The sequence below is a fragment of the Salarias fasciatus genome, chromosome 18 (assembly GCF_902148845.1).
Source record: "Salarias fasciatus chromosome 18, fSalaFa1.1, whole genome shotgun sequence".
Taxonomy (NCBI): Eukaryota; Metazoa; Chordata; class Actinopteri; order Blenniiformes; family Blenniidae; genus Salarias; species Salarias fasciatus.
The window spans coordinates 29,633,800-29,659,518 of record NC_043762.1 but is presented as its reverse complement, the minus strand read 5'-3'; the positions used below and the strand labels follow the sequence as shown (position 1 = coordinate 29,659,518).

General features: G+C 49.9%; 1 protein-coding gene across 2 annotated transcripts in view; it reads left to right on the top strand.

The window, feature by feature from the left end:
- Nucleotides 1-225: 225 nt before the first annotated feature.
- adcy8 (adenylate cyclase 8 (brain)) overlaps nt 226-25,719 on the top strand; it is a 71,166-nt gene continuing 45,672 nt past the window's right edge. For both annotated transcript variants that reach the window (XM_030114844.1, XM_030114845.1), the window contains exons 1-2: nt 226-1,740; nt 25,554-25,703. In XM_030114844.1, the coding sequence (XP_029970704.1) occupies nt 835-1,740; nt 25,554-25,703 (1,056 nt within the window). In that variant the 5' untranslated portion in view covers nt 226-834. The remainder of the gene's footprint in view (nt 1,741-25,553; nt 25,704-25,719) is intronic.

Genomic DNA, 25,719 nt, shown 5'->3' with positions numbered 1-25,719 from the left:
GCACTCGACATTGATCTCGTCTGCAGACTCTCGCGCGCAACAGCAAGTTGATCGTTCGCCTTGTGGCTCGAGACTGCAGCGCTTTTTTTTTTTTTTTTTTGTCAAAAACGGATTTTACGGATTTTTCTTGGCCGGTTTCTTTCTTCCTTTCTTTATTTCTCAAATCTCTGTCGACCTCACTGGATCTGCTTGTTTTTCGTGACCTCCTGCACGACGTTGCTGGAATTAACGTGGATTTTGGTTTTTCGTCCCCGCTGCAGTGGCATGCGCCAACTGGAAAAAGAATGGTAACGTGGACGCACGCACCTGTGCCAACCACGCACGGGTGAAGGGCTTCAAGCATACAGAGCCCGCCGTGCGCCCATCGATCGCCTGACACCGTCTGCATCCAAATCTCCGCCTTGTTTTTGACGGACCCCGGCTCTCCGTGACGCCGCGGCACCCTGATGGTGCGGACGGCCGGCGCGCAGAGGCTCGCGCTGCCGCCCGCTGATTTTCAGCCGTCAGCTCGGAGTCGCGGCGTGCACTGACGATGGGGATGGTGCTGGCGGCGCGCAGATAATCCGGGGGATGTTTTCCACTCGGGTGGGATTTGAGTGTTGCTTCTTCAGTGGAATCGTTCGCGTGACAATGACCTCCAGCCGCGCTCCGCTCCGCGCGGCGCTTGTCGCATCCCAGAGAAGCACGCGCCCCCGGTTCGATGCGCACGACAGGACGCCGTCTCCCCAAATTCGCTGAGCCAACTCGCAGCCGGGAAGGGAGAGAGAGAGCAGCTACAGACCGACGCATCCTCCGCGGCGGAGAAAGCACGCGCCGCGGCAGCAGCGAGCGGCGATGGAACTGTCCGAGGTCCGCTGCTCCAGCGCGAGCGAGGAGCTGTACACCATCAACAAGACCCCGAGCAGCAGCAACAACAGCAACAGCAGCGGCAGCGGCAGCGGCAGCGCGCGCCCCAAGCGCCTGCTGTGGCAGACCGCGGTGCGGCACATCACCGAGCAGCGCTTCATCCACGAGCAGGGCGGAGTGAAGGGCATCGGCCCGGACGAGCCCTACGACCCCAGCCAGGGCGCGCGCAAGCAGTCCGCGGGGAGGACCTCGGTGGGGGACCGGCACAACAACGGCGGGACCAAAGTGTTCCCGGAGCGCGCCAGCAGCGACCTGGGCTTCCTGCAGATTGACTGCGCGCCCAGCAACTCCGACTTCTTCCTGAACTGGGGGTACACGTACCGGGGCGTCATCTTCCCCACGCTGCGGAACGCCTTCAAGTCCCGAGACCTCGAGCGCCTGTACCAGCGCTACTTCCTCGGCCAGAGGCGCAAGTCGGTGGTGGTGATGAACATCCTGGACGTGGTGACCAAGCTCACCCTGCTGGTGCTGCACCTCACGCTGGCCTCCTCCCCGATGGACCCCATCAAAGGGACGCTGCTGGGCTTCTTCACGGGCATCGAGGTGGTCATTTGTGCCTTAGTGGTGGTGCGGAAGGACACGACGTCGCACAGCTACCTGCAGTACAGCGGCGTGGTCACCTGGGTGGCCATGGCCACGCAGATCCTGGCGGCCGGGCTGGGCTACGGGCTGCTGGGGGACGGGGTGGGGTACGTCCTCTTCACGCTGTTCGCCACGTACAGCATGCTGCCGCTGCCGCTCACCTGGGCCATCCTGGCCGGCCTGTTCACCTCGGGGCTCCACATCTCGGTCCAGCTGCTCATCTCGCAGACCGCGCAGCTCTCCACCAACCAGGTACGTTCTCCCGCGGTGCTACTCGTCTCTCCCTCCAGCTTAACGCCGCGTCTTTGAACTCGTCTCATCATTCCTCCCATCGCCTTGTTTCTCCTCAGTCCTCATATTCCTTCTTCTCTCCCCTATGAAGTGCTCCACCCGTTCCTCTGACCTCCATCCTCACATACTCGCTCTCCACACTCCTCTCTTCAATTCTTGGTTTTTTCATAAGCTTTTGTCAGATGCTGATATTTTCTTAGATTAGAGAAACCCTTCATGTCTGCTGTTTACTTCACTTCTGTGCGTACTGTCATGTATTTCTTTTTTTTTTTTGTAATGATTGATTGAACCTGGTCAGAAAAAGAAAAAGCAGTTGTGGCTGATTCCAGACCAGCTGAAGGTCTACCGGGGCATGTGGTCTGCCCGGAGCAGCAGCGGTCCGTGTGACTGCTGACTGCTGCGGTTCAGCACCGGGAGCTGTCCAGCAGACACGCATAGGCGCACAGGCGCACAGGCGCGCACACACACACACACACACACACACACACACACACTCGCGCTTATGTGCGTACCGCTCTCTCTCTCTCGCTCTCTCTCTCTCCCTCTCTCTCTCTCTCTCTCTCTCTCTCTCTCTCTCTCTCTCTCTCGCTCTCTCGCACACACACTCACACTCGCACACACGCAAGCGCACACGCTTAAAAGAGGTCCTGAACTGCACGCCAGTGCCAAACAAGCTTAGCACCTCCTACTGGTGGATTTTTTTTTCTTTCTTCCTTTCTTGATCAACTTGTATGACCTTTACCTCATCCTGTGTGAAGCAGGATCTCTCTCTCTCTCTCTCTCTCTCTCTCTCTCTCTCTCTCTCTCTCTCTCTCTCACACACACACACACACACACACATATGTGTGTGTGTGTGTGTGTGTGTGTGTGTGTGTGTGTGTGTGTGTGTGAAAGAGTTTGAAGTAATGCTGCCAGCCTCTTTCTGAACTTCGTCTTATTCCACTAGTCTTTTCTCCTCAGCTGTCTCTTGCGGCGTCTCTTCAGGCTTCAGTCTTTAATGTTTTGTTTACATGAATTTTGCACGGCGCTGTCTGCTGACAAACTATTTCCTAATTCATGCAGACAGATTGTACTCATTAAACTAATGTGGAGCACTCAGATGACGCTCAGTAATCCCACATCACGTTGTGCTGAAATAACATTATTGCAAGCTGTAAGTTAATAAAAGTGCTTTGATTGAACGGTTTGTGGAGTGTGCTGCTGAAGTGTCGCCCTCTTCTTATGTGATGTAAAGATTAGAAGTGTTTTGGTGAAGCTGCTGCGGTGCACTCCACATCAAGGCTTTTGTTAAAACATTATTTGTTTGCATTAAAAATCATGCAGCTGTTCTGGAGGGAAAAAAATAGAGGAGCTAATTACAGCGCTGTAGATCCACAGTAATTCACTCACTTTCTGAATAGATAAAGACGTGTCACTTAATACATCCCTGCGGTTTAAAACACTTCTCCTTGATTTTGTAAGTGAGGAGCCGTTCAGAGACAAACTGCAAAGCAGCAGAAGGTGATCGCTGCAGACGAACGGTGGAGTGCACTGATTTGTGAAAATCAGAAGCAATTGAAGGTGTTCATCACCGAGTCTTTACTTCCACTCGACTTGTGTTTATCCAGGTTTAAAAACAGATGCAGTTTTCAGTAATTCATTCTAAGTAATAGAGAATGTTTCCCCACCAAATGCTTCCATGTTTTCACGTGTTATTTCTCACTATTATGTCATGTTAGGAATTTTAAAGACTTTTAACTAAGATTGTAAAGAAAATGTGAGCTCTTAACATCTTTTAAGTATTGATTGGAACTCTGTTCCATAATTATGGCTTCTTGCAAATCCCTCTAAATTTAGAGTCTTTTTTTAAGGTGGAGGCTTCATGAAGCAGTCAAAAGTCAAAAAGGAGGAACGAGCTGTTATTTTCAGTATTGATCATATTATTGAGTGTTTTCTTTGTTGGTTTACTCATTGTTTTGACAGTGACTTGTTAAAAGTAGGGACAAACCGTTCACCAGTTTCTCAGAAGGTTTGAGCATCATCATGAAATGTCTTCTTATGTCTCATAAATTTTTTTTTTCAAATGATGACTTCAAAAAATAGAATTAATCACATTCATAATTCATTTAGTGACAGGCCCCTGTCTGGATTGTTTGTTTGGGTTTTTTGACTGATGTGTGTGTGTCAGGACTGCATGGTGGTGTAGTGGTTTAAGCTCTAACCTCACATTAAGAACGTCCCAGGTTTGAGTTCATTTGAGGCCCTTTCTAGGCGGCGTTTGCATGTTCCCTCTGTGTATGCAGGATTCCCCCGGGTGAGTCGGTTTCCTCCCACAGTCTGAAACCTCCGATTTGAGGGTGAATATGATTGTTTGTCCTGGATGGACCTCAGACCTGTGCAGGCTGTAACCCTGCATCTGATAGATAAACACCTGGATGGACGGAGTTGTGTGTATTTAACCATAACAGAGAACCGTTGCCATCTGGCCCGTGGACGTTTTGAGTCACGGCTCATTTGGAGCTCGTTTGTCACCGCAGCTCGGAGCCGTTCCTGTTCAGGGTATCCAGAAACAGTGGAGAACGTCAGAAACGCCGCCGGTCTGCTGACGGGACGGACCGAGCCTCACCCGCCTCCCCGTGTCACGCACAATCCCATCATGCTCCGCTGTGCGGTCTGGGCCGGCCCTCGGTGTGTACACTGCGCTGTGGGGGTCTGGTCGTGTCGCTCAGGGGGAACTTCCCAGCTTCCCCTCGCACCGCTCAGCTGCGTCGCGGCGCTGGCAGCCACTGAACCGGCGAACGTTCGACAGCTTCGAAGAGAGTTCTGCTGTCTGAATTCAGAGGCTGCCGCTGCTCCGCAGCAAGAACGACAGTCTTTTATGACCAATCAATACGACCCCTGATATCTAATAGACGCAGTCGTGCTGGAGTCCCTAAAAACCTTTTCCAGTCTCTGCTCCCTGTTACCGTTGGGAGTAAATTGTAATCCCATTACTCTGACATGACAGTGTGCTTCAGATATCGATTTATTCAGCTTTAGAGGAACATTTGACAACAGCATCCAGACAAAACTGATCCGTCCATCCATATCCATGTCTTCAGACTTAGGGAGGAAGCTCGTAGCCAGAGAGAACTAGGCACAGGTAGAACATGCAAATTTCACACAGCACAGCCCAAAGTGGGATCATCTGCCGGGGATTAAAAAGCTGTGATCACTGTGAGGCAGCAAGACCTGTGTTGTTATCAGATAGATTTGAAGTGAGAGTCATGTCGTCTTCAACAGCCTGTAAATTGGACCCTTCCTCTGTTTTCGTGACTTGTGGTTAACGTTTTCAGTTTAGCTTTCCTCGTCAGATCTCTGCCGCTATGGGACTAAATTGCTGTTTTGCTCTGGTGGATGACATGTGGGAGTGCCGGTTTCTGAAGTTTGCTGCTGATTCTATTAACCGTCTTCCACTCCCGCTGTGAGAAGTCTCGGCTCGCGTCATTATTTTTAAGTATGAGCTGGCTGGCAGCCGGGCGGGCGGCGGGGATTATTGCAGCATGGCGTGTCGGTGCGAGCCGACCTGGAAACTCTCCCAGATCAGCGCCGAACATGTTGGGCCTTAATTCTGCTGCGGTGACATGCGAGTGGCGGCTGGACGGACGCCGCGGCGCGGGGCGGATTAGGGCGGCTCACGCTGCGCTCCTGGGGCGAGGAAGACTGGGCGCACTGCGAATCTAAACATCCTGAACTCAAGCAGTGCTAATCTGCTCCTATTCATCATGTGGACTTCAGGACGAGGCGAAGGGGGAATGCAGCAGGTTATCGGTCAGAGAGTCGTAAAAATGGAAGTCTGATCGATGTGTTTGCAGTTACATGTTTGTTTTTCGATCCTTCAGGTGATCAATCATGTGGGAGTTATTAGTTCTGTTCTTCTCCATGTTTGTTCTCTGGTCTCACAATTATCCCATCTCCCTCTTGGGTAACTCACACATTTGTCGTTTGTCATTTTCTGTAAAAGATAAGTCTTTTTTTTTTTTTTGAGTGGAAAAATCGATTCACAACTTATTTAATTCCACTTTTTTTCCCCATGTGTGGTCAGATGTGTTGTAGTTCTACGCTTTGAGGAGTTAATGAGCTGCTGTATCAGCTTCTGTGTGTTGTTGCTCAGATGTTGCTCTTAAATCTGAAGAACAAGCGACAACACATCAATAAGAAGCATCAGATCGTCCGTCTGTGTTGTAGAGTTCAGAGCATCACAGGAGGAACTCATCCAGGATGAAACGTCTCCCTGTGTTCAGTCGTCATTAAAGACCGATCAGTCCGTCAGCTTATGATGATAATCATAATAAATCTTCAAACTGTCGGTCCAGACCTACTGTCAGATTTCTGCTTTCACGTTTGAAAACTGCCAGTTGTTTATAAGCTGAATACCTTTTTTACAGCTCCTCCACGTTCCAGCATTAAAACCACCCGGTGATGTTCGATGTATCAGAGTTACTAACAAAACTCGGATCATAAACGCTCCTGCAGACTGAATCTGCCACCAGCAGAAGGTCAAACCGGGGGGTCGCTGCTGTCGACTGTCTCTCTTATAGAGCTTCAGTGCTGACATCTGCCTTCATCTCATCTTCATCTGATTACTGTAATACGCTCTTCTCCTCGCTCAGTGTCTGGCCTCCAGCGCCTGCAGGCTGCAAGCAGCAAATGCTGCTGCAGCATTACTCCAACAGATGGTCTCATATAAAACCAAACTCCAGTCTGTCACTGGTCCCCGTCTCATTCAGGACACGCTTTAAACTCCCGCCACTCTGCACCATGAATTGTCCATAACGCCTCAACAGCTTCTCTACAGAGGAGTGGAAACAGCATCGCGTAAACCTTTAGGAAATGAAGGAACGAAGCAAATCAAGAACTGATGCGTGAGTCTACAGAGATAAAGTGACTTAAAGACAGAACAACATAGATGCAGTAAAGTGTTTCAGCTCCATAGAAGCCAGTACGAGATGAGAATCACCCTTCATAGCAATCCATCATCTGTCAATGACCAGCGCTGTGTCCCACCGTTGTTGTTCTGTGCATGTGTGTGTGTGTGTGTGTGTGTGTGTGTGTGAGTGTGTGTGTGTGTGTGTGTGTGTGTGTGTGTGATTTTATTCCAGTAACAACCGTTGTTGTAAAAGGACCTAAATCACATGACGAACCTAACAACTGACAGGAGGTGTGTCTTATAGCCAGGAGAGTACGACACCCAAATCCTGGTTTCTCGAGGCCAGCAGCAGGGATGAGCTCAGGAGGTCTGAGGCTTATGCTTTCAGTGCAGTCATATTGTTTGTTTTTGTATTTTTTTCATGTATAAAGTCATCCTTTCCCTTTTGTTTGGCCTGCTGCTTGGAGGAGAACAGTGTCGATACTTTCAGAGTCGTGCTCGCTGCGGCGCTGTCCTTGTTTGGCCTCCACGCTTCATCATTTAGGAGCCGTTTCCAGACGGACCCTCCCTCCATCCTCCTCGTCTCCCGTCACCCTTGAGCCTGAATCTTCCTGTCAGCCTCAGAATAGCCTCCATCGATCCGCCCGGGTCTCTTTACAGCCGTTCGGGGCCCCTGTTGGCCCCACATCCTTTGTGTCGCGCCTGTCGAAGGCTGCCATATTGACCCGTGCGCTTCCCTCCGAGCACGTCTGCTTCTGCTTTTTCCAGTCGTGGCTGTATTGATGGCCGCCTTTGTGCGGAAGCCATTTAGCCCGCTTACTTGCTGTTAAATGAACAGGGGCGTCAGTAAATAACAGCCTGTTCTGGGCAGAGTGTCGGCGTGCGTGATGATGTTTGTGTTTCTTTGTGCGGCGCTCAGAGCGTGATAAAACTGTCAATAGCTCTGTGTGTCTCCCTGTTCCTGTGCACGAGCATGCTCGCACACGCACACGCGTGTGGTTTTGCACAAGATAGATTGAACCCCCACAACGTGCGCGCCCCCCAAATTGCGCGTGCATGCACACACAGCGGGGGGGGGGGGTTCACAGCAGCCGATTATCTCGCTGCAGCTTCCTCTTTCAAGGTCAAACCGGGCTTACCTTGAGCGCCTGCTGCAGCGAGGAGATAGAGGAGGGAAAGCCGAGTGTGGGCTTCACACCCCGACAGCACGCCGGCTTCAGCGCGCCTGCAGAGAAAAGCAAATTGTGCTTTGTTGTTGTCCATCGCCTGCGGCTCCCCTTCCTCCGCTCGTTTACATTTGAAGCACAGATCACACTTCTCTTTCCTGATTATGGCCTAATTTACCCATTCACTTGTGTTTTTTATTTAAATCTCATAGAGAAATGTCCACACATGTAGTAAACAGGTATTTTCATCCACGTGCGCGCCCGTACGCCCGTGTGTGTGCATGGCTGTCGACCGAGGCGGTTGTTGATCAGGTGCCAGCGGAGGCTCATGGGAAATGCTCTGACAGCACAGGGAGTCTGCAAACCACTAAATGTGTCATAAATGATCTCTTGTTCAAACGCTCAGAATTACCCAGGGTTCCTCTGGTGGCCGTGTGACGCGCACGTGCCAGAATGGGCTGTGCAGCGCAGACCTGCAGTGTGCTGATGTTTCAGTGCCAGAAGCAGAAACTGAAGCAGTGCTGCAGCTTTCAGCAGACAGGATGAGGAGCAGTCCGCATTTAAAAACCTTCATGTTGGATTAAAAGTTTGTTTATGATCTCCTCCCCCGTGTTTGATTTGTGAAAGCAGAGAAGCGACCGCTGGAAGCTGTGATGTGAGGTTCAGGAGGTATAGGAACGTGAATGCAGTGCGTCCTCACAGAGAGTATTGACCTGTTTGTTTTTCTGTGTTGCTTTTATTCCACATGGTTGAGCTCCTCGCTGCTCTCCCAGGCTGCCGGGCAGAACGTCTGTCTCCTTCGACAGAGACGGGCGGCCGGACCGGGCCCGGCACGGCTCTGTCGGCTGGGGTTATAGCGGCTTTTGAAATGTGGCTGCCGTGTGTGGCGGTGGCGGCGGTGGCGGCGGTGGCGGTGGCGGTGGCGGCGGCGGCGGCGGCGGCGGCGTTTTGCCGTCGGGACGAGGAGGCGCAGAGGGACGAATCGGTTTCTCCAGCCTCTCCCTGGCCCCGCGCCGGCCCACTCGGACAGTCTTGCCGTTACCAGACGCTGCACTCAGCCGCTCTTAATATTTAATGAAGGATCAGGGCCGTCGGCTGCAGCTCCCTCAGCTTTTAATGGCAGAGTTTCTCAGCAGCGTCTCAGAGCAGTGACCTCCCAGGCTTTTCCCAAAATTACCTCAGATTCAAAAAAGCTTTTAACGTCTCTCACACTCGCTCCGCTGTCAATGAACGGACGTTAGAGCGCAGACGGAAGGAGCACAGTCTTGTTGTCAGTCTTGGACTTGGCAGCAGTGATTACAGACGAGCCCGGCGTTCTTTCACAGAGGAGCGCAGCATGAGTGTTCTCCAGGAACGCCACCACTCTGCTTTTGCCGTGTGATGGACTGATGAACTGAACCGTTCCTCATCAGATTCGACCCTAACGTCAACGTTTTCAAGTGAAGGCAGAGAGACTTCGTTGCGTTTAAGGCGTCTGGTGACAGGACGGAGGTGCTCTCACTCTTTGTTGTCTGGGAATGGCTGCGTACTCGGTGTTCGTGATTACTATGTTGTTTTCAGTGTTTCATGTCAGCTGTGCACCCGCAGTACAGATCCCCACATTCTCTGATTTAAATCCCTCCATCAGCAGGTTGTTGCAGAGGAGGAGGATGTACAGCGGTTGGTTTGGCTCCTGCAGGTGTGTGGGGGAAACACCGGGGTTCAGGTGCTCGTCTGCAGGATTCCTCCCCGGTCGTTGACCTTTATCTCAGTTATTATCCTGTTGACTCCTCGGCCTCCTGCTGCAGCCGAGCCAAACGAACCGTCTGTCTGGAGGACTTACGGTCTCTGGAACGGTGGAACCCAGAACCCCGGCAGCGCCTCGTTCACTCTGGGCTCGCAGACCTTTTCATGGACTTCAGATGTCAGGGAGCGTCCTGCACTGATGAATCATACTTTGTGCGGTTCTGCAGCAGCGGGGAAAATGGAGGGACTCTGTTTTTCTATGAAGCATTAGAAATCTGATCAAACGTTTGAAACGTGTCAGTCTGACGGGAGTCTGTTCAGTAGAGTTGGTCGACCTCCAAAACTGCCTGCAAGTCATTCCTCTGTCTTGCCAATTGCTGACTCAGACCTCACCCTCCTCCTCCTCCTCCTCCTCCTCCTCCTCTTCCTCCTCCTCCTCCTGCTTATCCTCCTCCTCCTCCTGCTCATCCTCCTCCTCCTGCTCATCCTCCTCCTCCTCCTCCTCCTCCTCCGCCTCCTCCTCCTCCTCCTCCTCCTCCTCCTCCTCCTCCTCCTCCTCCGCCTCCTCCTCCTCCTCCTCCTCCTCCTCCTCCTCCTCCTCCTCCTCCATTACCGGCCGGGCGGCCAGACATTCATCTCAGTGAAAGCTCCTCTTTGTGTTTGAACCGCCGACAGAACCTCATTACTGCCAGTTGTGTATCTGCTCATAAATAATAAGAAAGCTAATTTCTTACCTGAACCTGAACTCCTGGACGAACTCCTGAAGCGTTGAGAGGTACGGCAGGAGGGAATCAGCAAAATGTGCTCCGTCAGTGCTTTAGAGCTGCTCTGATTCACATTTAAAGAGCTTCCATTGAGTTTTTCTGTGTGATCTGTGTCAGATTGACCCGAATGAGTGTGAGCTCATGTGGTGAAACACCAGAGAAACCAAACGACTGTTTTTAAGGGAATTGTGAGTGCGAGCAGGAATCCTGGCCGTTTCCTGGTCTCAGAAAGCCTGGCTGGCCTCGGCGCTCTGGATAACACAGATGTTGACATTGAGCGAGAGCCGCGGGACGAGTCGATCGCAGGATTAACTCGGAGGGACAGAAGCAGCGTCCCGGCGAAGGCTTGTCAAAATTATTACATAACTGCTTGATCGGGAGTTTTGAAGTGACTGTTGTGGTTTTACATGATTATCTAAGTAGTTTCTGTTCATCGGGCGAACAGGACCGCATGGAGCTCACGCAAACGTCAGATCTCATGATTATTTCCACGTTCGACCGGTTTGTGGTTTGACAGGACAGGAGCTCTCATCACGATGCCCACAGTTGCGTTCTTTCTTTGGCGTTGGACTAATGGCTGATTAGAACATTCATATCACAGTTGTGGCACTTTGTGGAAATGTCAGTCTGAAAAGATTACCGAGTGGCGAATTTTGATCCCTCGTTGAGCATCGGGTTTGAAAAATCAGCTGGAAGCCAAATAAATTCCTCAGTCAGGTTTTTAACTGCCGTCAGTCTGCGGTGAGCTGGAGTCGTCACGTCACTTCTTTATTTTGATTCTGAAGATGGAAGATGTTTTCACATGTCCTCATTTAGTGAATATAATAGAAAATTAAATGAACGAAGGTTCTCGTGTTTTTTCTTGGATTTACTGAATTTTAACAGCAAATCGACGCCTTTTCTTTCCCCTGCTGTTTGTTTGGTGACTGTTTACACCTTTTTACATGAGAACAGCTTCGTCCAGCAGTCGTTTTACGATTTATTCTGACTTCTGTTCAAATTGTGAGTGTGTGTGGTGTGTTTTTTGTTTTGGTTTTGTTTTTTAATCTCCTTCTGTCTTGAAGCGGGGCATTTTTTTCTTTATCATTCTCGGTTATCAATTCACATTTTCATTTTTTTGAAATTCTTTCATAATGCTGAAGATAAATTGCCAGGATTTAGAATTTATACTTTGAGGGCATTTAATGAAAATGAATGAAATCCAGAGCCACCAAAATCATCCACATGGGTAATTTTATGACTCATCTAATGAGCTAAACTGTTGTTGTTGTTCGTAGTGCAACTAAAATAATAAAACCAGACAGGATGAAGATCTCATGTCTCATGGTCTTACACTGAATAAAGGTCTTCGTTTTGTTTATAAGGAGCGGATCGGCCACCATTCCCTGCTCCTTTGAGCTTTTTCTTCACTGTTGCTCCTCCTGGAACAGCTGAGGGTTGACGGACAGGAGAGCATCGATTGGTTCACACGGAGTGGACACTGTGAGGACCCCTGCTGAGCGGAGAGGGTCCAGCTGCCCGTGATGGAGATCAGGACAATGGAGACTGGGCTCCGCGGCGTCGATACGGAGACCGTCCATCTTCACTGTGGTCAGGCTAGAGGTCAGAGGTCAGGACCTGTGCAGTCAAGTCAAAGAAGAGAGAGAGAAACTCCAGCAGAACCTCCACTGCAGCGTTCTACTGACAGCAGGGTTCAGAGTTCGTTTACAGCCAACAGCTGAATGAGACCCACAGAGACAAGAGTCCCCGAACCTAAAACTGCTCTAAAATAATAAGACTTCACCTGGTGGAGTTTTCACAGTCTCCCTATGCAGCCGCAGACCGTCCAGACAGGGGCAGAAGAAGAAACACCAGCAGGACGGAAACCAAGACACTCGACATGTTTGATGGCACTTCGGAAGCTGGGTGTGTGGATAGTTGTTTTGTGTCTTCGTGGTTTGCATTTGCCCGTCTGTTCAGAGATTATTGATTATGCAGTGCAGTTGGACTCAGACTGAGTCTTTATTCTGGCTCCAGTACGCCTTGTTGGGTGTCTTTGTTCTGCTTCCTGATCGTAACAATAACAGATGATATGAAGCTCCTAGCTTCAAGACATTCTCTCATCCGCTCTCACGTTTCAGCTTCATCTAAAGAACAAGTGGAACATCCTCAACAACATAAACCCAGTTTTGAAGTGATGAAGTGACATTTGCTGTTCTGCCTTTCTGAAAATCTGTTTACACACAGAGAGAACTCTGACTTCTTTTAATGATGTATCCTGCTTTTGTTTGCATAATGTGAATTTACTCAGTTTGAGTGAAGCAAAGATTCTTTTCACGAGCTGCCGGGTTTTTCTCCTGTAAAAGTCGTCAGTCACTGAATATAACTTCAGTGTCATTGATTCCAAAGAGATACTGCTGTGATCTGAATGGCGCCACGAAGGCTTTAAAACCTGCAGACAAACGCAGGATGCTGGTGTTATTTTCCAAAACAACACAACCCTCTGTCCACCTGAGGACACGTGTCGTGTCCCCCGGGTTTGCTCTGCAGCATCGTTTGTCCTGCTGGAGACGGAGAACATATTGAGCGAGGGTTTACGCTCGGAGTGAGGGTGATTTTCGGCTTATTCTCCACATTGAGGATGATTTCTGACGGGATTACCTCCCCTGCGGTAATCTATTCATAGCACTGGGTGCCAGCCAGCTCCGCTCTCCGCTCTCCACCGGGGTCAGCGTTTAACGAGATTACCGCCAGATTACCGTTATCTGTTTGAAAAGTGGAAAACCGCAGGTATTCAAAAAAAAAAAAAAAAAAAAAAACATTTCCTGCAGCCACATCATGAATATATGTGAGAAAATAATTGAGATTTAGCTAAACGGTGCGTCACGTTACATTATCTCCGTCTGGGACCAGATGTCGTGACTCGCAAATGATTAAACTCATATTTTATCATAACAGAACCTGCACTGAACATCCTTCACAAAGCTGCAGAGAGCAGTGTAATAGAGACTAATGAAAGCAGAGAAACTGCAATACAAAGAGTGTGTGGTTGCAGACTATATCTAAATCCCAGATTTAGAATCGAAAGCTGCTAAGACAAGAAGATCCGTGCTCTGCCTTTCCTGTGGATCTCAGCAGCTGCTGAGAGCTGCAGGGGCTAAAGGGGGGCTAAAGGGGGGGTAAAGGGGGGGTAAAGGGGGTGTGCGGCGGGGTTTAAGCTCTGTACGGCGGCTGATCCTCCCACACTGACATCGTTTGCAGTAACTGCATCACAATAACGGCAAGACGATCCATTTCTGCCGGAGCTGGAGGGCCGGCTCCAGCTGCACGGTGGCCGGGAGGTGGACTCCAGCTGCCAGGTCCTCAGAAGAAACATTCAGAATGGATCCTCAACATTTCCCGTCAAGCCGAACGCAGACGGACCATCGTCACCAAATCCGGTGATTTAAACAGTTTCTCGCCTGTGAAAGCAATCAGAGCGCTGGGCTGCAGTCGGAGCCGTTTGACACTTGCCAATGAAATGAGCGGGCTGGCCGTGAACCGGCCCCCGGGCCGCGCAGGTCCACACTTCGGTATTACACAACGACTATCTGTCACGTCTGATAAGATTCTGGCGGCGGCACAAGCCATTAGCGCGGCGTCCGCGTCCATGAAAACAGAGGCGTGTTTCGTAACAGCGGGGGCAAAGTTGTTGTTTGCTGGACTCTATTTGTGTCAAATCCCAAAACATATTTACTCATGATGGGATTGTTGTGCCCTGTGGGCCATTGTGCAAAATCACTACGATTGCATTGTTGATGTGAAGCTGCTGTCTGCTCAGTTTAGACTGTTCACATCATCCTTCTTTCCTCACTGAAACACTTCATTATTGTCACGAGCAGGACGGCTCGTCACTCGATTCTCACCTGGAAAAAACACAGTCTTAACCTCAAGCTGATTGGGAGAAGCTAGAGGTTATTTTTTTCATATGAATTTGTCACAATCCAACTTTGGTTTTTGTTAAAGAGGCAGGAATACAAAGGCGTGAGCTCTTCTTACAGCTCTGCTGTGGATCTCTCTTCAGCCAGTAATGGAGTAATGACAGTCACATGATCACACCTGCCGGTACTGTGATCGGCTTGTTGCCTCATGGAGTAACTTCAGTAGGTTGCTGAGATATTTGATCCATCATTTCAATAAATGTTTGTTAATAATGTCATAGAATGATTGAATTTGCATAAAAAAAAAATTGAAAATATAACAGCTGCAGCCAGCTGAGTAATAAATCATGAAGAGGGGTGAATTTCTTGGAAATGAACATTTTTTGCAGGTTTTGTGAGGATGGCATATGAAACAGAGGCGTGGTGGACGGGATGGGAGTCACCTGATCCACTGAGGAAACATCTTTCTCCCAGTCATTGAAAAAAAGCAAGTTACGTATTGGCTTCACTGTGTTCCCACATGACCTGATGCTGATGCTGCTGATGCCCTGACGTGCGCCGCAGCCCCGCCGCTGCTCAGGGTTTGTTGCTTCTCCTCACATGCTGCATTCCAGCAGGAGGCTGAACTGAGTTGCTGCGTCTTCCGTCCAGCTCGCCGGCGCCGCCGTCCTCCGGGTTTCCCCTCCGCTGCTGCGTGGGGACGAACAGGACGGCGTCGCACGGCTCGCTGCCTGGTGCGTGGAGCTCCTCCTGGGAGACGCTGCTCCGTCCCCCTGGGCTGCCGGGCCGTCCTCGGGGATCCGGCGCCCGGGCCGCTCAGGGAATCACCCTCAGCTCGGCTTTCAAGAGCAAACAGAAGCGCCTGCTCGGCAAGATGTGTCACTTATCAACAGATCATTGAATATTCTCTCTTTCTTCGTCTTTCTTGAAAAACTATTGATCTATGACACAACAGCAAACAATCATGTTTTGCGTCTTTGATTTGCCTTAACATAAGGAAAAAATATTTGGAATATTCAACTGCAGGACAGAAATACATCAGGAAAACCATCATAATGGTATTTTTATACAGACATGCTGATATTTTGGTCACTGTTACTGTTTTCAGAGACATTATATCATAAATCATTATCCTAAAACAGGATTTTTACTAAGAAAAGTAACAAAATAATAAAACAGCTAAGTCAGTTTGTTGAATCGGCAGATCTGTTATCATACTGCTGATAAATAATCCATACAGTTTGGCAAGTAGGACATAAGACACAGAGATAAAAACTGATTAGTTATTATTTTATCTTGAATAAAATGGTATAAAGAAGATTTCATGTATCTCACAATGCAGCCACAGCCACCACGCGTTGGATTGTTCACCCACTAATGGGGGACGTGAGCTGGGGTTAGACCGTGGTGAGACAGGTTAGCTTTACCCTGCTGATGGTGTGTAATAGTAATCCTGCTCTGCTGCCGGTGGTTTACGGCAGGATCAATGTACCGGCCAAGAAACATGTGATGAATCCTGATGAACTGAAGACACAGTGCGCTCGGAGGATCTACATATCAGTCAGATGTAAGCAGAGGCTTTCAGCTACTCAGGCAGCGACCTCTCAGAGCCGTTTACAGCCCATGGAAGCTTCCGGAGCCCGCCACAATGGCCGCCGCGCCTCCCGCTAAGAGGGGAAGCAAGACGTTCTATCCGTAAAGTGACATTAAGGAGACGGGCGCTGGCGAGCCGCGGGGAAATGTCAGGATCACATGCAGGAGCCGAGCGGGAGGCGCAGGCAGCTGCGGCAGTGTGGCTGCTGCTGCTGGACGCAGGGAAGGCTCGTCAGAGGTCAGAGGTCAACGCTGTGGTTAAAGCGCTTGGAAGTAGTTCCCTTTATCGTGCCACGGACATTGTTTCCTATAATTCTGACGTTTGTTTGGAGCTGAGCTCCTCAATCTGATGTTCATTATTGGCTCTATGAACAGCTGGCCTCGCTGTTACTGCAGCGATTCAGAGTTTAACTCTGTCGCCACACAGACGCTTGATATGAAGCTTTCAGACCTCTGCTAGCGTTTCTCAGTCTGGACGCTTTTCACCGAGCAGACAGGAGAAAAACACGCATCCATCCATCATCTGTATTGGACTGCAGGTGGAGACAGGATCACTGAGCAGGTTACTGCCAGGGACGCTCATCATCCATACCGGCTGGAGAGAGGACATCCAGCCTGGGTAGTTAATGAAAACTAATGTCTACAATATCTCTGTGAACACATGAAGAGGAATGGCATCGGTGTAGAGTCAGTTCAAACATGGCCGCCTGACTGACGATATGCTGCCGTGTGGCTGCTGCTCCTGCCTTATGTTTTGTCTGAAACATCATAAAAGTACAGACCAGTAGATTGAGAACATGCGAACCCCACATAGAAGAGGCCTGACGTGTGGTAATTTGACTGTGAGGTGGAAATGCAAACCACTACACCACCGCGGCAGTCACTCTTCATCTAAACCAGCTCTTTAAAAGATGCAGAGAAACCTCTTCTTGTACTTGCTTGTTTCTGTTTATTTATTTTTTCCACATCTGTCACTGTACATATACTTATTTTTCCTCAAGTGTAGAAATGTTAAAGGTTACTCTCAGGCCCACGCCGCCTCCTCACTCATCAAAATGCACATTCTCAAGCTGTGCGCTAAAAACACATCATCTGCATATAAATTCGGCGCAGACGCTGACCCAGATGATACCAGGAGTTAATTCAGTTTCCCGTGGCTGGCTTGTTTCTGATAACACCTCCTCAACATATTGGTGAACATGTCTTTTTTTTATCGCTGCCTGTCTCTCACACACACTGTTGTCAACTTAGTCGTGAGTTCAGTTTACACATGCAGCAACAGCCGGGCTGCGATACTGGCCGAGCCAAGAAGAAGAAGGAGGAGGAGGAGAGCCGCTGTCGGACTGACAAACAGGAGTGTTCAGGATATGCCTCCCAGATCTCCCCGCTATCTGTCTTCAGAGTGTAATCTATACGCTGAACTGTATTTACAGACTGCTGAAATGCTCGCCTGAGTACACATATTGAATCCCTGTGAATTCAGTCAGCACAGCGCGGTCATAATTCAGCTTTATTCAACATGCAGTGGTGGAATCCGGCTGGATATTTGCTCTACTAGTGTTTTATAGTGTTTGTGTTTAGCGGTGGTCTGCTGGGTGGTCTTTCGGGCGGTGGTCTGCTGGGTGGTCTTTCGGGTGGTGGTCTGCTGGGTGGTCTTTCGGGCGGTGGTCTGCTGGGTGGTCGTTCGGGCGGTGGGCTCTGCTGGGTGGTCTTTCGGGTGGTGGTCTGCTGGGTGGTCTTTCGGGCGGTGGGCTCTGCTGGGTGGTCTTTCGGGCGGTGGGCTCTGCTGGGTGGTCTTTTGGGTGGTGGTCTGCTGGGTGGTCTTTCGGGCGGTGGTCTGCTGGGTGGTCTTTCGAGCGGTGGGCTCTGCTGGGTGGTCTTTCGGGTGGTGGTCTGCTGGGTGGTCTTTCGGGCGGTGGTCTGCTGGGTGGTCTTTCGAGCGGTGGGCTCTGCTGGGTGGTCTTTCGGGTGGTGGTCTGCTGGGTGGTCTTTCGGGCGGTGGTCTGCTGGGTGGTCTTTCGGGCGGTGGGCTCTGCTGGGTGGTCTTTCGGGCGGTGGGCTCTGCTGGGTGGTCTTTTGGGTGGTGGTCTGCTGGGTGGTCTTTTGGGTGGTGGTCTGCTGGGTGGTCTTTCGGGCGGTGGTCTGCTGGGTGGTCTTTTGGGTGGTGGGCTCTGCTGGGTGGTCTTTCGGGCGGTGGTCTGCTGGGTGGTCTTTTGGGTGGTGGTCTGCTGGGTGGTCTTTCGGGGGGTGGGCTCTGCTGGGTGGTCTTTCGGGCGGTGGTCTGCTGGGTGGTCTGCTGGGTGGTCTTTCGGGCGGTGGGCTCTGCTGGGTGGTCTTTCGGGGGGTGGTCTGCTGGGTGGTCTGCTGGGTGGTCTTTCGGGCGGTGGGCTCTGCTGGGTGGTCTTTCGGGCGGTGGTCTGCTGGGTGGTCTTTCGGTTGTCGGTAGCTGCTGACGGCGTCCTGGCTGTGTGGGTTTCCTCCATGCGGCTGCATGCGTCGTCCCTTCCTCTGCTCGCGCTCGCTCCATCTCGTCTTTAAAGCGGTGACAGCTATTGTTCCTCGCTGAGCGCTATCGTCATGGTAACCAGCTGCATATGGGCCGCACGTCGTGGGATTAGGATCCGCTCGGTCTCAATACCGGGAGAAAGAGAAAAGTTGAGGAACGCAGAGAGAAAGTTCTGACAGAAAAGTCTGTCATGCTGGAGTGGCAGCGGGCAGAAAGCAGAGTGATGCGCAGAGGCAGCTCAAATTAACTGCTGCTGATAAGAGAATAACCAGATTTTTGCTTTCGACATGAAATCCTCAAATCCTCACCGCGCTGCCTCTCCGCGGCTCGCTTCAGTCAAACGTTGCCTCAATCTTGCGTCACTGGATGTTGCACAATCTGTGTTTGTGTTTCTCTCAGTATCAATGATGCTGTTAATAAAGCCGCGGAGAGCGGCTGCAGTCTGAACACTGGTGCACTGGTTGCTGAAGAAGAGTCTGGTCTTCAACACGCTGATCAAAACAAACACCACATCTGTCACTGATGCACCGTTCTGCAGAAAACTGAGCATGCGAGCCGGCGCTAATCTCTGCGCTCCTCTTCTGCCGCCATGAAACAAATCCCCTCGGCTGGCAGGGCGGCCTGCTCTGCACAGGCTGCTCACATGTCTCCATACAGCTGCCATCAAACGCTGAGAGCAGGTTAAATGGAGGTAGCTGGCAGCGCTCGGCTCTGACGGCGCCCCCGTCAGGCTACATGTGTAACGCCATTAATGCAACATGAGAAGTCACTGCGCCGGCCAGTGTCTGTGGAGGGTAAGTGATGGCGATGAAATATTGATGCTGCTGGGTGTTTGTGTTTGCTCCATGGCAGAGCTGGCCGTCTGCCCACTCCCCGTCACGCTGCCGCTCTCTCCTGTTCCCCTTCTGGAAACCTGACTCCAGTGGAGCTGATGATCGAGAATCAATGAGTCAAATCCTCCGTTTCTAAGTTAAGAAGGTATTTTCTGAAGGAGTCTAGTATTAGAGGTATAGTTTGCACGTAACGGTGGAACACAATCCCGTTTACCTGTTGGTGACTGACCGACGGGCTGCGGTGAAGTGTCCGCTGTGTTACCCAGTGCTCCCATCAAAATCCCTCCCTGCCGGGTTTTTGCACTGAAGCAACTCTGAAGTGACTCACTTGGCAGCATAGTTGTTGGAGACTTGGCTTGAAAGGTGAGCAGCGTGAGATTCAGCTCTTCTCTTCGACAGGCCGGTGTTACCCAGCAACATCACAACAAACCCCAAGGAGCGCCGTGTGAAGGAAAAACAACTCTGACCTTCAACCGTCTGTTTTCAGCAGTCGTACTTGAGGTTATGGAGAAAGACACTGCTAATCCCTGAATGGCACAAGTTTACAAAGTTTACAACATTCGAAGTCCAAATAACTACTAGAGCGCTGCATGTTGGGGATTGTAATCCATTCGTCCCGGATCAGGATCCTCTTTCACCTGGTCTCCACGTGTCGCCCAGGAGGTTGGAGGTTGGAGCTGTGTTTGTTTCCCGTGCCACGCCGTTCGCCACTGCTCACGCTGTAATCAAATTGAAATCATTATGATAATTATTACTATTATTAACCTTGGCTGATTATTTTCCGTGCAGCTGTTTGTGAGCGGAGCCTCTTGCTGGCCCGGGGTCCTTAATGAGGCCTTGTTAAAAACATCCACATCGCTGGCATTTCCTTTAATGAGCGCACGGCGGTCTCCATGCTGATGCCCTTTATGGCCAGGCGGCGCTGCTCTTTTCCACAACAACATGGATCCCGCCTCGGCTTATCGCCTCCTCATTTCTTCGTGGGTCTCGGTAGGAGGAGCGGCGGAGGCCTCGAGGGGCCGGCGGAGAAATTGAATCAGTGCTGATGGCGTCCGGGGAGACATTCACAATAACACACAGTAACACCGGCGCTGCACGGGGAGCCCTCTGCCGCCGCCAGCAGCCTCGGGGGAGAGGCGGCCTGCAACATGGCGCTCTGGGTGTGTGTGTGTGTGTGTGTGTGTGTGTGTGTGTGTGTGTACATGCATGCATGGCTTAAGGAAGAAAAACTCCCTGCTCCCACACAGGTCCAGCTCTCACTGGGTTTCCTGCAGCAGGGTTTCTGCGGAGGTCTTCTGCCTCCTCTGAATCAATAACAACATCTGAAGAAGGAATTTAAACTGTTTCACAGAGGAAAAGCTGAAAGCTTCAAGTGAAAGATGTGTTTGGTAAACGCTCCTTCCCCTCAGTGTTCGGGGCTCGGCGCCGCCGCGCTGCGCGTGCACGGTTGGATGTTTTTCCTGTTCGCCGGCGGGAAGTGGAAACTTCCTCTGAGCTCAGCCTTTGATCTGAGTCTGAGGTGTTTTGTGATGAGTTCAGAAGCTTCCTCCAGCCTTGTTCCACTGATTCATGCAGGTCGAATCGAGCGTTTCAACATTCAGGATGGACTTTGAAAAAAAAACCCTCTTGGACCCTGAAGTTTCTCAACTTAACTTTTGATTGAAAAAGAAAAAAATTCTAAAATCAGTGCCTGGAGGGGATATTTAAATATTTTGCCCATTTAAAGTTTAAGTGTGTATTTATGCATAATGGAAGAGCTTGAGTAGAAATCTGTTTTCTGAAAATATTAAGATATTTATGATGTTAACTTCCTCAAAGACAGAGCAGCTCCAGTGCATGTTTGAACTGAACCCAGTGTGAATAAGATATTAGGTAAAGATGAGCGAATCGTTTGAACGGATTACTTCTTCCAAAATGTTTATATATTTACACTCTGTCTATATTCTGCAAAAACAATTATGTAAAAAACAGAAGGCTTCTGAAGGCTGCAGCTGAGTCCTGAAGATCCAAACCTGCGACGTTCAGTGACATCGGGCGCTTTTGTCAAAATGGGAGGAACTCAGTGAGTGTGATTTGGTGAAGTGAGAGTTTCCATCTTCAGCTGAGCTCCTGACAGTGATGGGTCAGTGGGTTTATAACTGGCCGAGCTTCCTGCTCTTTGAGCCACTTCCTGTGATCGGCCGGTCGTCCTGCCAGCTGATGCCAACAGCGACACAGGAAGCCCGAGAGAAGCAGGTTCAGTTCAGGGGAAAGCCCTCTCCTGAAACGACAACTGGCTCACTGCAAAACAGCACAATGTCGAGAAGACCAGAACTCACCACACTCTTCTCTTCATGCCTGTTTTTTTTTCCGCTCTCCAAATGTGCTCTCCGAGCAGCAATTTTCCAGGCGAGGCAAACGGCGGCGCGCCACTTCAGAGCCTCTCTGTCAGCGATAGAGGACACCGACTGTCTGTTTGAGCTTTTTATCTGCAATGACACAATTCTGCCTCGAGTGCAGAAGAGCAAAAGCACTTTCCCCCAAAAAACAAAAAACTAAAAAAAGCAAAAAAAAAGGAAGCATATAAAGCCCGAACAGAAAGGACTGGAGTCAGGTTCAAGGTTTTGAGTGACGTTGTGAATCATGATGATGAGACATGATTAGAGCCCCGTTTCCATGACGATTCCAGTGAAAATGCCTCGTTTTCGCGTTTTCGTTTCAGAAAAGATTTTGCATTTACATGGTGATGTTTTGAAAATGATGATTGTTTACATGGAAACGGTTAAGATGATGTGGCTAGCACGCTGGGATATGAAGACACACACACACACACACACACACACACACACACACACACACACACACACACACACACACACACACACACACACACACACACGGGTGCAGAGAACATGAAGAAGACAGTAACTATTGAAGAACTGATGTTACTACAGCATATCAAAAGGTTTTAATGCAGCGTATAACAGTGATGCAGGCTTCAAACTTTACAATAAAGACACAATGATGGTGAAGGAATTCACCATAAGGGCTCAGAATTTAACAGAAACCTCAGTTTGAGTGGAGAAACTAAATATCCGTGAAGTGGGTTCAAGCTGCTGAGGTCTTTTTAAGCAATAAGAGCAAAAACACTCTTGTCAAATACTGATTCAGTTCAGGTTTTAGGACAGTAAAAGAACAAAGATGAGCGATGAGAACCAGAAGACCAGGATGTAAAGCAGCCCTCTAATGACCAGACTGAATACAGTACATGTTTATTTTTATGGTTTGAGAATTGTAGAGAAAAAAATCAGTTATTGATTCTGCCCATTGTTCTGAAGTCTCTGGTTCGGTCACAGTTTTTTCCACATCACTGTGTGTTTTTACGCCTGTTTGACCTGCTGGTGAATCCTGTCTGATGGACGGCTGTACTGAAGACGTTCTAGAGTCATGGTCATGGCTGTAGCATGGAGATATATGGCTGTGCTTCACTGCTCCCTGGTAGTTTCTGAATTTTATAGATGTAACCAGTTCTTCACTTATGGATGTGAGAGCTGTCCTGTCAGTGATGACAGAGCCACAAAAGAGCGTATCTACTCTCATTTAATGGGTTTATCTTCAAACTTTACCAAACTGCTGCATCCTGGAGAACATTCACAGCTCATTCTCCTGTTAGTTTTGTCCCAATTTGTAAATGGTGAGAGCCAAAAGCTTGACGTCCTTCCTCGCGTACAGTTTAGTGTCTTTTAGAAGAACAGTTTCACTCAGAGTTTGCGTTTTTGCGGGAATATTCCGTTACACCTGACCTTTTGAAAGACACACGGCGGTGAGGGGAGCAGATGCTCCGGACCTGTACAAGCTTGTTGCTGACAGTAATTACTCCCCACACACACACACACGCACATGCACACACACACACACACACAGCAGAGCAGCACAGATAAACAGTGTGATTTTTCGAACCCAGCTGGCGCATGCAGGATCCGGGAGGCGGCGGCTGCTCGGGTTCCCTCTGCGAGCGGCGCCGGACTCGCCGCCAGCCTGTTTGCATCAGGCGGAGCTGCAGGAGGCAGGAAGGAAGGAGGAGGCTGGGCCGGGCGGAATCCCCCGGCGAGGCTGAGGAGGACGCCGCTGTTGCAGAGCGTTGCATCAGCCCGGCTCTCGCCGCTCTGTCGTTCGGGCTGCAGGCGGAGGATGAAAGCGTTCAGTCTCCTTTAAAGAAGTCTTGTTTCTCGGAGTCACCTGTGTGTTTTCTACGAATATGTGCGGCGCAGCCTGGGTTCTCTCCAAGCCGTGTTGTGTGTAGGACTGTGGAAGGCTTCGTGTTAAACAGCAGACGATGGGAGTGACGGATCTTTCAGACCCTGACTGGTCTGAGGTGCTGCTCATCAATCAATAATCCCTCTGATGTGAAGATAGCAGCGTTATTGTTCTGTTCTGATGTAGGATCACAGACAGTGACGACAGCTGCAGTTCCATATCATGCTGTGCTGCGTTGCATCAGTTCTTGTCAAGATTTCTAATAGAAAGAAATACACATCTGAAGTAGAAGACACATTTTTTCATTGGATTCATACTTAATGGGAGTCATGACGGCAGTTCTGATCATTCTGTCAGCCGTCTGGTTGAACCTTAGCATTGATTCAGTTTTAGAATTCAAACTTCTGACAGTTTTTCCTGGAAGTGTCTCCTCCATCTGGAGGTGGGGAGATGCTCAGGAGCAGCCGTGCTCACTGGGTCCAGGATGATCCGTGACCCGGTTTCTCTTGTCCCGCCCGGCGCTGCCACTCACTGACTGGTCACACGGTTTGAAAGCTGGTCAGCGGCGTCGCGCTCACATTCATTTTTAATCTCGTCTGTTGATTCAGACTGCCTCGAATGCAGAGCTCTGGATCGTGTTTCACAAGCATCTCCGCCTTTTGGAATGAAAGAGCCGAGTGGATTGATTCCCACAGAAAACTCAGCCGGTCTCAGTCTGCACTGACGGCAGGTCAGCCCCTCGTGTCCCCTCATTAATTTAAATTCAATTCTCGTCCACATTTGTTTTGTCAAAGCCTTTAACGGCGACTCAAACCAGCTGATACGTTTTTTAATCTTCATCCTTGAAGACGACAAGGTCACTGTTTGTAATATTTGTGTCTCATCCAGTAAAAATAGAGAAGAAATTTGTTTAGCGTGAATAAAACACACAATAAACAGACGTCTATCTAGCAATCATGCTAATTACCGTAACTCTATGTACACAGCAAATATGAATGTTTTTTTCATTTCAGCCTGCGGCGCCACGCTGACTGTTCGGGGGGGGGGGGGGGGGGGGGGGGGGGGGGGGGGGGGGGCAGTGTGTCCACGGCGGACAGCTCGTCCTCTCATCCTGCATCAGAGTTTATTTTAACGGCTCCATAGATCCTACAGGAGAGCTGAAGCCCTGAGATCGATCCGCAGTGAGGCCAGCGCTCCTCATCTTTCAGCGGCTTCAGTGTTTTACGCTGAAGTGGTTTGTTTACAGCAGTAGAAGTTTACTCTCCTCAGACCCAAAACTAAATCAGACTCTGAAGACCTGGGTCCTCACGGAGAAAACTCCAGATTTATAAATCTCTCATAGATTGAACTTGCAGTGCAGCACAGTGAGGCTGTAAATCTAAAATCTGACTCATAGTTTCAACAGTATTACTGAATTGCAGTAAAAGTCGTCCCTTCACTCCAGTGATGGACAAAACATCCGTCCCTCCTTCCGTCTTCAGTGCCCATTATGCTGTTGTGCTGCGCTTTAGACTCTGAAACCTCAAAGTGCTGCAGCAATAAGCCAATTGATAAACATTTAAACAACAAATAAAAATGACAGGAGAAATCCATCGTCGTAAAAACTGTAAACCAAAATGTTCGGAGGCTTTTCCATCAGGACTCTACAGTCAGAGGTGTTCTGGGAAGTCTCAGAGTGGGTTCTACAGGCCGGGAGGAAAGAGAGAGAATAAGGCTCAGTATCCATCATGGAGCAGAAGAGATCCCTGAGCTCTGAGCTTTGGCCATTTTTCTCCTGGTTCCTGGTGTTTCATGTTGTTCTGGTCTTAGTTTTTGGTTTCTTGTCCCCCGTGTTGATCTTCTCCGTCCTCTGTTCTTTCCTCTTCTCTCATTGACTCTTACTGGAGTCCGCTGTGTCTCGCTCCTCTGTCTTCCTGCAGCCTTTCTGTTTGGTCGTCTCCTCGCTGGTGCTCCTGAGTCTGGTTCTCAGTTATAAAATGTTCTCAGTATAAAAGGGTTGTGTTGTTTTCTGACTGTCTGTCACAGAACACACAGGCGACACAATCGTAAAAATCAACACAATGCATTGAAGCATTGATTAAAGCATCCAGCTGCTGTCTCCTCTCCACTCATCCCCCTCTCTCTCTCTGTGTGTGTGTGTGTGTGTGTGTGTGTGTGTTTTCAGGTGGCGGCTCAGGCTGTGCTGTTCATGTGCATGAACACTGCTGGGATTTTCATCAGCTACCTGTCCGACCGGGCGCAGCGCCAGGCCTTCCTGGAGACGCGGCGCTGCATCGAAGCGCGGCTGCGGTTGGAGACGGAGAACCAGAGACAGGTGAGTGAGTACGATG